Raw genomic sequence first — 15,082 nt, 5'->3', positions numbered from 1 at the left:
TGAAATGTTGCTCCAATAGGTTTCTGGGAGCAGCCCTTTGTGGGGTGGGGGGCATAATGGAACAAAGTGGGCTCCAGCAGTAAGTAAAGTCAGGAATGCCATCCACTGCATCTTGGCCAACAGCAATTTATAGCTCTTTATCAATACAGTACCATGCCATATTCTTTATGCCACCTTTACACACACGAAAGTATAAGTTTATCTCACTTCCCCGCTAAATGGAATCTTCAGATTAGTCACTGCTACTTTTGATTTGACAAAGCAAAACAAAAACAAAAAACAAATCCTTGAACTGCAACACAGTGTCTTTCTGAAGTGCAAATGAATCTGTGGCAAAACAGCATTTTTAAAAATTACTACCTGCTGGATTTATGGTCAGTGGTTTTAAAGTGCATCTGGTCATTAGTTCAAGGACTGAAACCAAGTGCTAAATGATACTCTAATATATTTATGAAACTGCTGATTTCATCGTTCCCAAGTCAGCCACTCATAAGTAATGGCACTCTACTCAGTATTAAAATTTCAAATTTAGTAATTGGCTTTATTAATAAGACTTACACAGTGCAGGACCGTCACAAGCTGCTCCTACTGGAAGGGCTTTAGAGGATGACAGCTGCCTGTCATCCTCTCCCATCAACTAAGCACTGATTTATGTGCAAGACCATCATTAAGCCCACACATGCTAGATAAAAGGAATTTGTACCCTGTTATGGCTCAACCCAAACTGACCAGAATCTCTCTCGTTGATGCCACACGATGCCATAAATTCAACTGGAATATGTGAATCTACGGGCGTAAGCTATGAGAGAAAATACTGACCTGCTTGTTAATACAAAGTTTCAGGAGGCATTAAAAAAAAGTGTCATAATGCCTTCAGTGACTTTAGGCACAGGGCTAAGTCTGCCAGAACTGGCATGTTATCCAACTTTCAGCCAATGCAATAGGCACTGTAAGAAGATGGCAACACTGTCTGAAAGCTGTTAACTACCATTGTAAAACGAAACAGTGTTATTCAATACTCTTTCTATCTTAAATTCCCTTTAAATAAGCACATGACATGAAGCATTCAGAAAAAAAATCTATCAATCTATAACATGTAGTGTAGCATTTAAAAATCAAAACAGAGCATTCATTTTTTAAAAAAAAAACTTCAAAAAGGTGCAAATGATTTAACTAATGCTTTCCAGGCTCACATAGGCAGGTCAGTACTATTATGTCTAGTTTTCCTAGAAGTACCGTCGTCACGTGGCAGTGCTTTCTGCAAGCTTGACATAGCAGCTGTTCTTTCAATGTCTATCACAGCATACAACTCTGTGCGCCTGGTTGGAGTCTGTGGAAGTGGTGTGGTAGGAGTTTTTGGAGTCTGAGGGTTGTCAGAGTCACTGCCACCTTCCAAATCAACCTGTATATAATTGAGCTGCCTGTGTTCTGAACTTGGTCGCCTAATATCAAAGTTAAAGACCGTTGGGGTACAGTCCCGGCGTCTTGCATATTCCACTTTGTGAGCACTTGATGGCACCGTCACATTCTCTGTATTGACATAATTATGCATGGGGTCTAAATTATTGTGATAGCCATTCAGAGATGGCGTCTTTGGTCCTAAACTGTCATCCTCCTCTTTACCTAGCTTGTGGGCTTCCCAAACTGGAGGCAAAGATGGCAGATTTTCATAATTTAGCAATGCAGTTCTCCTCTGAGCTGAATTGTTGATATTCTGGGTATCAGAGGTACTGGATGATATCAGACGACCTCTCCTGAGTCCTGGGGCACCAGGGATAGACAACCTATTTACATTTTCATACGCTATTTTGCTACCAGAGGAAACTTCTTTGCGTTCGTCACTGTCGTACCCAGTGTCCCATTCATTGTTACTATTCCCGCTAGCTTGAGTACTGTTGGCACTAGTTTCAGTACTGTTTCCACCACCTTGAGTACTGTTCCCACTGGATTCAGTTTTTTCTTTTTCCATTAACTGCCTCTGGACAGGCGTTGGACCCAAAACAAATTTGACTCCTTCAGGTTCCAGTACAACCTGGGCATCTCTATCATCTGGACAAGTTTCATCTTCCCTTGCCTTGCTTGTTTCTGCATTAGAAACCCTTCGCTCCAGAGGTGTACGCACACTTGGCCTGTTTTTTCTTTCCTCCTGTACACCTGTTGTATTCACATATGTATGGACCTGCAAAGGACAGAATAGCGTGTCAGCTGTGGGGTCACATGGTTACTTCACACATTGTCTTACTCCATTTTCCCTTATGACCACATTTTTTGGTCATATCCCAAAGGAGTAAGGTACAAGGCAACATGAACTCAGTCCAGAAACCTGCTTCAGAGCACTTCTACCATAGAGAACAAGACTGGCAACGATTTCAATAGAAATTTATACAATCACAGCAATCATGAGAAAGTGGAAACGAATTAGACTGGAATATGACACCTGTGAAGTCAAACCCCAAATCACTTACTTGCTCCTCTGCTACAAGCAAGGGATGTGTTGACTCTTCGCCTACTGAAGGAAGACGGGCACTTCCTACGGAAGGGTGTCTGCTGGAGGGATGTGATGAAGCATCTCCATAGGAAGGATACCTTGGATACCCATTGGGTAGACTTTGCCCACTCAACCCAGGTGCTGATTAAAAAGAAAATCCAGTTACCCTATTGTATTGAATGGCACCCTTTTATTACTTGCTGTTAACAACCAATTAGCATGCATGGATGCTTGGGAAATAACAGCAGATGTGGGTGAATTCACCTGCAATATTAATCATCTGAAATCGATGAAGTCTAAATCTTACGATGAATTTTAAGACACTTCAAATGAGAACATGGCAAGCAAGCTCAAGTGTCATATTCAACACTCAGAAAAAATAAACTTACTGGTAGGTGTGCGGGGTGTTCTTGGAACTTCCATCTCTGTTTGATGTGGATTCCTTTCTACTACAGGCTCCTCTACCACATTTATACTATTATTCTGCATGATCTCTTGCAACATATTAAATAATTCTTCAGCACGAGCACACTTGAAGGCAAATATTCCTACAACAACATAGAATCTGTTAGATACCTTTAATGAATAAAGTAAGCTTCCAATAACAGATGTTGTACAGTCCAATTTAAGAACATACCTGTTAATAAAAAAGACCTATCAAACTAAATTATGTTAAACCCTTTCTTTATATATATATATATATATATTGAAAAGTTTTAAATTCCTCATGATCAGAGATTTAAACAAAAGGTAAAGTGGATAAAGCAACAATAACCAGAGAGAGAAAATTCAGGAAACAAAACTTTATTGGTAAGCAGTAGTCCCTGAAAGAACACTGTTTTGCTCCAGCAAAATTGTATTTCAGATTTTCTGCTTGATATTTGTAAACAAAATCAATATAAAATTCCTATACAAAGAGGTAAGAAGGATCTGACAAAGGGTACAAGTTCATGTGAAGGTTAAGGGATGAAGGAATATAAAACAGATTTGGGTGATACAGACAAAGCCAATTTGGTTTTGGTCTCAAGGATAGACACAGAAACAAAGTAGACAATACCATGGATTTTCCTCTAGTATTGTTCCACTTTGTCTTTTGACAGCAGAGGGAGCCCAACTTACCATCATCAGCAAAGAGAACCAGTGCAGTTGGCAGCTTTGGATTATTCTTCCATTGAAAGCATTAAGTTAAAGTTGACATTCTTGTTAACAAGTATGTGTTTTTGCTACTGCTGAGCTTTAGCTCATCTAACATATCAAAACTATTATCCACTACTCTGTTACAGCCAACACAATTAGGTGTGGCGGTAGATTGTAAAACCAGAAACTTTTAGTAAATTGGTTATGCGTTAAGAGCAGGAGTACCTTGTGCAAATTTCAAATATAATAACAAAAAAGTTCTAGACAGTATCTAATTGTGTCATGCACACTCTCAAATATTCATGTTTTTAGTCATCAACTAAATTTGTCATCATCTCCACAGTTGTCTACCACTTGCGCTCAACAACTCATTTATGCTTTAAAACCTATTCAGAGAATGCTTCAGACTAAATGAACTGTGATCCACAGTGCTACAAAAAAGTCCATATTTTTCCAAGGTAGCTGCTAAATAAAATAATGAATAAACCAAAATTTGTTCACAACAGAAATGGAATCCTATTCTTAATGTGCTTTGAGTACAATTAGTGATTTATGGTCAATGTTAGCCATACTTAGAATAGACCAGTGTTTCCCAAACTTGGGTCTCCAGCCATTTTTGGACTACAACTCCCATCATACCTAGCTAGCTAGCAGGACCTAGGTCAGGGATGTAGTCAGAAAACAGCTGGAGACCCAAGTTTAGGAAACACTAGAGTAGACCTACCAACATCAATAAAATTACTCCAGTCCATTTCAATGGTTCTACTCTGACTATGAAACCCTGGAAGCTCTTGTATTTTATTGCAACAGCTTTTGAACATTCTGTATTCAGACAACTGACAATTCTTTCCCAACTGAACATCTACTGACGAACCCTAAGCACTTGCCCTGAACATCTGCAGAGGCATGAACGAAACACAAGCCCTATAACTCATCCAACATTCTTCTGTGGTATAACTGGTACATAGTACACTCATCTAATTATATCCTTTAACATCTGTGAAACTGTGGGTTGTACCCAACCCAGTTGTCCCACTAACATAAGGACTTCCACCTGGCAATGCAACTTTCTTTCCTTTTCCTCTCCCCATGCACCCTCTCTCCCAAATCTGCTCCTGAGGGTTGGGGCAACCCTCAAACCCTCAGATTTGGGGCACACATGGGAAAAAAGGAGCTGGAGCTCTATTGCAAAATGCAGAAGTCCTAGCACTAAAAGGTAAACTTCAATGGATACAAAGCATTGTTTTGAATATTGACTTTTGCTTTTAGAAACATTTTTTTAAAAAAATATCAAATTCCTCTTTGCCTCTGCATTTTAGGAAATGACTGGCAAGTTATAGGAAAGCCTACCCACCATTACTGATGCTCTCACTGAGGGACACCCAAAACACAGGTTTTACAGCAGGCATCCTCAAACTTCGGCCCTCCAGATGTTTTGGACTACATTTCCCATCTTCCCCGACCACTGGTCCTGTTAGCTAGGGATCATGGGAGTTGTAGGCCAAAACACCTGGAGGGCCGCAGTTTGGGGATGCCTGTTTTACAGCAATGCTTTTGGTTAACTAACATATTAACCTGTTATATAGAAACAAGTTCCATTAATGCAACTTTCATCACAATCCTAAATATGCTTTATGGAACACAAAACTACTTTGTATATGGGGGTAGGGGTGGGAAGAATGTGACTTTTCCCAGTAGAAACCAGTAGTGTCATCTGAACCTCATTAGGAATCAGGGGGCACATAAGAAAACAGCCATAACTGAACTGATTGAGAAGATGCTTATTCCCCACAGCAATTCTTTATGCCTGCTTCAAGAGAAGGTGATCTAAAATGGCAAAATGCACTGAGTCTATGTACTTGTGACCATTTTCAGAATCTAAGTATATAAAAATGTAAAAGGTCTATGTTCGCGGACAACCACTTTTCTCCGAAACCGCTTGACCGATCACGTTGAAATTTGGACACAACGTTCCACTCCAATATGTGAGCGTTTGTATAAACTTAATTACACAGGTGTCACACCTGTCACAGATAACATGATTTTGTGTAAAAAATAGCTCCCTCCAGTGGTTGTCAAAGGAACAGACGCCATATCTGTTTGTGTAGCAATAGCGCCATCTGTTGGACGCCAAAGGAAAAGATCCTATAGAACACTCTATGGGGGGGGAAATAGGGACCCAGGTGGCGCTGTGGTTAAACCACTGAGCCTAGGGCTTTCTGATCAGAAGGTCGGCGGTTCGAATCCCTGTGACGGGGTGAGCTCCCGTTGCTTGGTCCCAGCTCCTGCCAACCTAGCAGTTCGAAAGCACGTCAAAATGCAAGTAGATAAATAGGAACCGCTACAGCGGGAAGGTAAACGGCGTTTCCATGTGCTGCTCTGGTTTGCCAGAAGCGGCTTTGTCATGCTGGCCACATGAGCTGGAAGCTATACGCCGGCTCCCTCGGCCAATAATGCGAGATGAGCGCGCAACCCCAGAGTCGGTCACGACTGGACCTAATGGTCAGGGGTCCCTTTACCTTTATGGGGGGGAAATAAAACAATGTTTCCAGACTCCTGCCCCACCTCCTCCTCCTCCTCCTACCTCGACACTCCAGAACCATAGCCACCGGGGGGAGAGGGAGGACGGCAGGTAGCCCGGGAGCCAAGCCAGGCCTCGCCGCTCCTCACCTCACACGCCGACATCCCAAAACGCAAGCCGGGCCTCGCCTAACCTCACCCCCACCGCCCGGTAAACTTTCACTTTTCTTTCTTTTCACTTTAATGCACAGAGCCACAGTAACGCATGGCCGGGTACAGCTAGCAGAATATAATTGTACGATTTGTGGCATTCCACTGTAGTTTTTTCCACTGTTACTTGGTAGATATCCTCTTTTTTATGGAGGTTTGCTTTGTATTTTAAGAATTATGGTTCAACTGATACGACCTTTGAAAATGCTTTCATAGTCGACCAACTGGAGATGACATTGTGAAGCTGTAGCTCATAATGTTTGGATACCTTAAATATACACTGTTGGGAAATTAAATTGTTCTCCTTATGATTGCTATTAAATCAAGCAACACTTAACACCACAAATAAACACAGTCCCTCACACAGGTTGGAACACTGATGCTTACACAACAGGCTGGAGAGAAAAAGGAATTTTTTTGGTAGTTACAGAAGACAAACCATATAAACACACTTCATTCTGCCACATTTAGTAATACTTAATGAGGATTAAGTGGGGATCTAAAGCATTGTTAAACAGTTGTCTCCAAATACATATACTTGCTTTCAAACATTAACCGAGATATAACTGGGAGCTAATAGAATGGTTGAAGATTTTTCTGATAAATTTTAGTAAAAACAAACCCATCATGATCAATAAAAATGGCACTGCACTTTTGAGGATTTACAAATGTTTCCAATTTATATCACTTATCCATACCAAAGTTTTAGGGGAGAGGTTAGAGCTGAGATACAATTTACAAAAGGCAATTTATGTGAGTTCCAAAACTTAATCAAACCCACAAATAAGGCATGAAAGCAGCAACCCTTTCCTATTCCTCCCCAACAACTGAGCGTCTTTCAGTGTGGAGAAGAATAACCAATGACACAACTAGCATCCATAAAGTGGTTCTTAAAAGCAATGAAAAACAATAACCACCACCAAATATTATAGTACATGATTGTTGCTAGGATAAATGGGGAGGAAGAGAATCATGAGCATCTTGGAGGAAAGGTGGGATATAAATGTAAGATATAAAAAGTTAAGCACCTTCAAAGATGGATATTGTAAAAAGCTTTTTGGAATTCCCAAGTATACCATGTCAATTGGATTCTCTACATATTTGCCAAAGCACATCAAAACTTTGAGAGTACTTCCTTTTTCAGAAGCCATACTGATTCTTCCTCAATTACCGGTATGTTCTTCTATGGATTGTATCCAATGCTGCCCATGCATGGACTTCTACTCACAAAATGAGCCTCCACCTGCCACTCCTCCCACCAACATATTCCCATTTGCTTCAGAGACTTCCCCCAACCCTCTGGAGCAGATTTGGGGGGCCCACAGGAGAGAGGAAATAAAAGTGAGGTCCTTTTGTGCAAAAAGAAGTCTGCTTGTGCAATGCTGGCTTCCACCCAGCATGTTTAATAATTCTAGGTTTAGTTATGCCTTCAACCAATTTACTTGGGATAGAGCTGGGATAGAGGTTTAGCTAATAAGCCTGTAATTTCTTGGCTGTCCTTTAGTTCCCTTTTTTAAAATGTGTGGCATTGGCTTCCTTCCACTTCTCTAGCAAGGAGGTCCATTTTAGCGACAAGTTCTCTTCCTATTATTTTTAGATCATCAGTAATATCACATCTGACCTCTTTAAGAGGGTTGTTAATTTTTTTGTCAAGTTCCCATATCTTGTCACCTCTATTTCCCTTCTAATTCCCCCTTCAAAAAACCCTGATTCAGGTGTGGATATGTACTAAATAGCCAAGAATAATATCAAACGATCATTAGCTTCTCTGCAATCTTGTTATACTCCTTCAGTTAACTTTCTGTCCAACTGCTTTCCTGTATGTTGATATTCTATTATTGTAACTAGTTTTGGAGGCCCTGAGGCACAAAGGTAGGCTATTAAAATTTTAAAGTAAACAAGCAATCTATCCAAGTTTTTCACATAAGTGCTGCAATATATTCAGTATGCAATTGACTGATCTCTGACACACTATAAATACATGATTGTAATCCAATATCTTCCACCAGCAGCACCACCACCTCCCCAAAAAAACAAAAAAAACAACAACCCAGTTTCTGTGCTTCCATGCTACAGGGGAAAGTGAGGGATATTTCAGAAGTATGGCAAGATGGTCAGCAGGTCAAAGTAAACTACAAAGCTAGTGCAATTTCTCTGTGTGAATCAAGTAGCTCCATTTTATACGAGTCAGCATATTCTCATAGACAGGTAAGACATGGGTCACTGCAAAGGTCTTACTAGCATATTGAAGTATTAAATGATGATTGATTGTTTTAAGGTTCCTACTTGGTGATCTGAATAAATCCTTATCTGATTTCAGAAAGGTAGGAAGTACTCACCTGGATTTCATTAAAATGGAGGGGGTGTTTTTTGTCTGTCTGTCTGTCTGTCTGTCTGTCTGTCTGTCTGTCTGTCTGTTTGAATTCAGTGACTACTGTCTGTGTTCAGTGACTACTCTCCCTTTCTCTTTTCTAGGTCTTCTATAGGAACAAGCAAAAAGCTATTATACATACCTGGTCCAGTTTGGCATCTTCGGCCACTTTCAAATGAGAAGAGATTGGAATCGTAGCCATAACGGCGCAGACAGAGGTAATGCCATTTGACAGAATCCCGTTTACGGGTATACAAGATTAGTTCTGTGTCTGTAAGTTCCATTATACCAGAACCCAACTCATTACCGTCATCATCCACATTAATAACCTATAAAATAAAATGGATACTATATATTTAAAGCAAACACAGTCATGTACCTTACCTAACTCTACTGAGCAAATATTTGATACAAATATTTAAAACTATAAAACTATAAAATAAATGTATAAAACTAACAAATAAATTTGGCTTCCTGATATAATACAGTTCAAATGTATTTTATTTTCATCTTAACATGGGGCCATGATTATGCAGGCCACATATATTTCCACTCTCCCTCTAGGCATTTCAAGACTGGCTATTAGTGGTGGTTAACTATCTTTAGCTAATAATGCTAAGAGATGTGAAGACAGAAATCTAGGCTGTCTCTGTGGTAATTAGAGAATAGTCAGATACTATATGTAATACAAATACTATGGCTTAATTTATTTTTGAACAACCTATCTACGTAAAAAAAATTCCACCAAGAGAGAAAGAAAAATCCAAACATTTCAAAATTGCCCTACTGATTTCACATTTTCTGTCCCTAACCCACCACCTAACCCACCACCACATAATCTGAAATCTGTGCCCATTAAAGGTGACAAAACCCTACCTTGAATTTGCTTCGATGGTTATCAGGGACTGCTTCTTTATCTGGACAGCTACAACAGCTACCCATGACTTCTTTAGAAGACCATGTGATTGCTAAAACCAAAGTAAAAGAAAATGCATTTTAAAAAGAGAAATGAAAACAAACATGCAAATGGCATATAAATTGACTATATACCCAAACCATTAAACAAAATTGGCAGAAGAAAGACAACTGTACATCAATGGAGACAGACAGAATGTAAGCATGTATTGTAGAAAACTACATTATAGGGTGAGCTCCAACATGGCATGAGTGAGTGCCCACTAGGGCAGTGGGGTTCCCCTGTTCTCCTTCCCCCCTCCAGGCCTCACATCCCCCCAAATCTGCTCTAGGAGTAAACTGGAAGTCCTGTTGCATTAGTTCATTTTATGAAAGTGAGTGGACATAACTGGATTTTACTCACAGTAAGATCCTGGAAGTCCTGCTCCTTGCCTTGCTGGTCTATTTCCACCTGGCTTGGGACCTCCAGCTACAAGTTGAGGCTGCTGAACAGACTTTTGGCCTGGAGATTTGTTTAGTGTTTGTTGCTGTTACTGATATTATTTTTTTGTATTTCTTTTTAGATCTTATTATGATTTACTACATTTGTAATTATGTATTTATTTTCATGTTGCAAGCTGCCTTGAGCATGGTTTTTAACTATTCAGGCAAGTTCAGAAGGTGGTGAAGAAAAACATCTGGCCAAAGGTACGTACACTCACCTAGATTTGGCCATTAATATTTCTAGCCTCTGGTACAGCATCAGTACTTCTGTCATACTTCAAAACATCATGTCGCCCTTCCACATAAATGAGTTGTGACCTAAAAATCAAAGTTTTAAAAACAGACTATTATAGAGGCTCAAGAAAGCTGTTTTGAATAAAAATTGGTTCTGAAAGCAAAACAAATTAGATAAGTAATATTTGTAGAGAATAAGTGTGCACACAAGTGCTGGCCATAACTCATTCTAAAAGGGGTAATCCATAAAGACACTATATTTTTTGCTGTTATTTTTACCACCATTCTGTTGTTTAACTGAAGATTGCTACTTAATCGATAAACACAACTAACACAAAAGACAGCACAAGATATTGCAAAGATGTCTTCTGCCGGGGGGGTGGGGGGTGGATCAATTATTACATTTACTTTTCAACAATTCCACCAGGTTTCTGGCTGACCGCTTGCAATGTCTACTAGAAAAGCATCCAAGTGGCTAACTGAAACAGCCAAATTATATACCGTACATAGCATTGAAGGGAAAGGGGAGGTCTTTTGACATCATACAAAGCTTCAGAGCTGCTCCAAACATCTATCAACTCCTCTCTTCCAGTTTTGAGCTAGAGAGATTTCTGGGGCTCACTCCTGCAGGCCCAGCATGGTGAACGCCATTGTCTTCCTCTAGTGCCCAGGATGAGGCCATATTTCAATGGTAGAGCACATGCAGATTCTCTAACTGTTGCCTAGTCTTTTCCTGAAGCAAAGATCTTTCAGTTTCTTGTTTTCTCCTAGTATTTGTTCCCACTATATTCTGAAAGTCAGCCTCTTACTACGCTTGTTCTGTAAGTTGCTATCTTAGAAGAACTACGTTTTCAAAGGCTATACTACACAATGGTGCAGTATTATGTAGAAGTTCTTGTTCAAATGTGCAACTAGAGAACATCTCAGATGAGTCTCACATATAGCACTTGCAGTCACCACGCTGCCAAAGCAAATCAGGTCTGGTCAGTGACAGGAAACCATTGGTATGCTATCTTGGGACCATTGGTGGAAGAAATGTGAGGCATAAATGTAAGAGAATAAATATTTAACCTCCCCCCCCCCCCCCGGTAAAAGGTCCTAATATGTACATCCTTTCCCATTAACACAACACAAGGTGGTAATGATGTAACAGGTCTACTTCTCTCAGAAGCAGAATATAATGCGCACACTTTAACAAGAATAAATGCACTGACTACACATGTTAACTTACGTTGCAATACTACATATTCATCCTGTCAACATTACATATTTGGGGTGGGGCAAAAATATGATTCCATTGAATGAAAGCCTTTTGATAACTACAAAAATGGGTTAACATTGTCCAAATCCAGTGTAGGCTCCAAAGCAATGGATTCAAATTTCAAGGAAGGAGATTCCAACTAAACATTTGGAAGAACTTTCTGAAGGTAAGAGCTGATCAAGCATAGAACAGGCTATCTCAGAAAGTGGTGGACTCTAGCTCTTTCAATATTTTTAAACAGTGGTTGGATGGCCATCTCTCAAAGATTATTTAGCTGTGATTCCTCCATTGCAACAATTTGGCTAAATAGATGATCCTTGGGGTCCCTTCCAACTCTACAATTCTGTGATTCTCATGCTCCTTTGATGCTATCCTCCAAGAGAGCTGAAAATATGTGTTGTGGTCACCAACAGTGGTTTACCAAAGCTCCATTCAACATTTTTGTTTCTGCTTCAGTGTCAAGTACTAAGCCCCACCCTTCATTTGTGCAATCTAGTCTGTTTCTATTTAAACAGATACTTGGGTCAGTTCTTTTCATGTTACATAAATTAAAATCAAGTACTTCTGCTAAAGCTGTAGTAAACATAAATTAATTCAGCACAGATGGACCAAATTATCAAGATCAGAACCTGGCTCTTATTATATAGCCACTGTTATAAGAAGATTTTTTTTTCACTCAAAAAGCTGTTTAATTATGTATATTGAATAAAGCATTACTGTTTTCTAAAGTAAACATTCCCACTGGGCATTCCTTTCATCTTGCATAAGTATATTGCATTGGGAAGACTCCAGTTGTGTTCTCTAAGTTTACACACAGCTATTATTGCTTTTTTTAATACAGCTCACACATCTGATTCACAACTCTAGAGCAGTGTATCCCAACCGAGGGCCAGGATATTCCAAGGGGGCCCAGGTGAAAATTATGTAAATGGAGGGGGGCACAGCAAGAGGCTAGGAGGTCACAGAGGGAAGTGAGAAGAAAAGAAAAAAATATTTTTTAAAAAAATAAATCCTGATTGGCTGGCTATCTGCTTGGCCAATCAAAAGCAGGTAAGGGGGCATCCCACCAGGAGGCAGCCTAGTGTTTCTTTTTGCCACCTGCATTTTCTTGGAGCAGTCCTGGTTTGTTTCCAGCAGGAAAGTGTGATTGCTGAGGCGCCCATTTTGCCCATTGCTTGTAGCTGCCGCCAGTGCTGGGCCAGATGGTAGCCTGGGCCTGATTCTGCAAGGCGCAGGGCGAAATTCACCTCCAGCGCCTAGCCGAGCAGGGTTGTCTGGTACTGCTGACCCACATCTACCGTGTTTTTCTGAAAATAATACACCGTCTTATATTTATTTTTCCTCAAAAAACTCACACTATGGCTTTTTTTCAGGGGATGTCTTGTTTTTTTCCCTCCTCCTCCTGCCGCGGCCGGCATTGCTGCTGCGCCTATAACTATGTCTTATTTTCGGGGTATGACTTATATTCCTTGAATGCTTAAAAATCCTGCTACGTCTTATTTTATGGCTACGTCTTATTTTTGGAGAAACAGGGTTGTAAGTAACTGTCTACTCAGAATAAACAAAACATTTAAATAGCTACTTTTCTACCAGTAGGATGGGGGGTGGTGTCACAGGAAGAAAACAAGGTTGGAAGGGGACCACGGTCAGAAAAAAATGGGAAACACTGCTCTAGAGCACAGTCTTTCAAAACATCACAAGCAGAAAAATATCTATGTCTCCTTTCTTTGTGACCAGAGTCTTCTTAAGGGACTCATAAGAGGGTCCCATTTTCATTGCCAAACCTTACTTAAAAGTTTGGTGTAACAAACTGTTCAACTTTATCTGTTGCAGAGCACACATAAATTATAGAGTAACAATATGGGCAATAGTTACCATGGATTTAAAAAGCAAATCTTGCAAAGCAAATGTTGCTTAATGTGAGTCAACCATTCAAAGAATATGCCTATGAAGTTTATCCTACAATAGGGTGCAAATATATTAGTCTGATCCTTGGATAATCAAGTTCTTAACTTAAGTAATTCCTAGATTCATTGTTGCCTACTACAAATGAGGGGCAACAATATTTAGCTGTAATTGAAGAAAAGGCTGCGATTCTTTTGATAAACCTAAGCACAGGTGATGGTAGAGAGCTGGCAACTGAATGATTGGTTCCATTATGCTGGTATAGAAAGGTATCCATTTTAAAATGCTGGATCCTGAATGGCAGTTCTGCAAACAAAATTCCTATTTTTTTCATATATATATATTTGCCGTCCTATTCACTCAGAACAAAAATTATTTGCATTGTTGTTGGAGGAAACAAATATCCAGTGGCTAAAAAGGGTGAAACAAATCATGGGCATACTTCCTGGTTCTAGTCACTGAAACTAGGGATACCTAAACTAACAGAAGTGTCTGATTTAAAGAAACTTGCTGTCTTAAGCCAACTACATCTCACTAGATCAAAATCTAGCAGACAAGCAGTTAACCACCAATGCACTGAATACATACCGGTAGCTGCCAAGTTATCCCTTTTTTAAGGGATTTTCCCTTATGCTGAATAGGCTTCCTCGCGAGAAAAGGGAAAACTTGGCAGCTATGACTGAATACTGATTTTAAAGATTGTTTTGTTTCTCAGAGAGGGCCTGGCTCTTCAACCAAGACTTCCTCTTGTGGCTTATTTTGAGAGAAACAAGCCAGCATTCCGGCTTGTTTCATTCTGCCTTGGGAAAAGGAAGAGCAGGGCAAGCGCAATTTGTCCACCAGCACCCTTGGTCATTCATGGCAAGCCATAGTTTGGCTTCCTGTAACATGTGAACCAAGCCACTTTTTCATTCAAAGGCTAAGAGGGTATACATGAATTGAAGAAACTTACAAAGATAGTATTAGATTTGCCAGTTTTTAAAGGCCTTTTTTTTAAACTAGAACTAGCAAAAACAACAAGCACACACCACTTAAAACAGTCTAAAAGTTTTAATATACAATAACGGACTGTTATAATTTTCATGTACCAAGAAATACAAAGGAGATGCTTAAATGCATAATGAATAAACTGAGAGAAGTCAACAAAATAAGGTATTTACTAAGATTCAGACTGAAGTGCCAAAGCTGCCTGTTTTCAGAACATGAAAGAGAGACTACATTCAGTTTCTAACTTTATGAACACATTCCTCAAATACCAGTAATATTAAAGGCCTCAGAAGAGGCAAGACCTTTTCCCCCAACCTTAACATCACAGTTTAATCCTTGGAACAGCTGATTAAAAAATGCCTGCAGTTTAGTTGAATTTGTCAGTTTGAGGAGAAAATCCAACATTCAGGAGAAAAGCTGAAATCATGAAACAACTTTTACACTATTGATAAGTCTGAAACTTTTAGAAATCTCACTTCATGTTTGCTCTTTCAAATTCTAACATTTCTGCTGCAACAACGTACAGTAATGCTTAAAATGATTATTTAACTCATTTTCACAAGGCCTGCAC

At 39.7% G+C, this 15,082-nt stretch overlaps 1 protein-coding gene across 1 annotated transcript in view; it reads right to left on the bottom strand.

Moving 5' to 3' along the window:
* Positions 1 to 514: 514 nt before the first annotated feature.
* The window catches only part of FRS2 (fibroblast growth factor receptor substrate 2), a 40,079-nt gene continuing 25,511 nt past the window's right edge, over positions 515 to 15,082 (bottom strand). Inside the window, exons 2-7 of the mRNA XM_035127115.3 lie at positions 10,343 to 10,442; positions 9,603 to 9,694; positions 8,869 to 9,055; positions 2,878 to 3,036; positions 2,466 to 2,629; positions 515 to 2,179 (exon numbers count right to left, since the gene is read on the bottom strand). Of these exons, the coding sequence (XP_034983006.1) occupies positions 1,190 to 2,179; positions 2,466 to 2,629; positions 2,878 to 3,036; positions 8,869 to 9,055; positions 9,603 to 9,668 (1,566 nt within the window). The 5' untranslated portion in view covers positions 9,669 to 9,694; positions 10,343 to 10,442 and the 3' untranslated portion in view covers positions 515 to 1,189. The remainder of the gene's footprint in view (positions 2,180 to 2,465; positions 2,630 to 2,877; positions 3,037 to 8,868; positions 9,056 to 9,602; positions 9,695 to 10,342; positions 10,443 to 15,082) is intronic.

The sequence above is a fragment of the Zootoca vivipara genome, chromosome 9, assembly GCF_965207765.1.
Source record: "Zootoca vivipara chromosome 9, rZooViv2.hap1.1, whole genome shotgun sequence".
NCBI lineage: Eukaryota > Metazoa > Chordata > Lepidosauria > Squamata > Lacertidae > Zootoca > Zootoca vivipara.
Note: the sequence above shows the minus strand (reverse complement) of the source record. Positions and strands in the feature narration are given on the sequence as shown.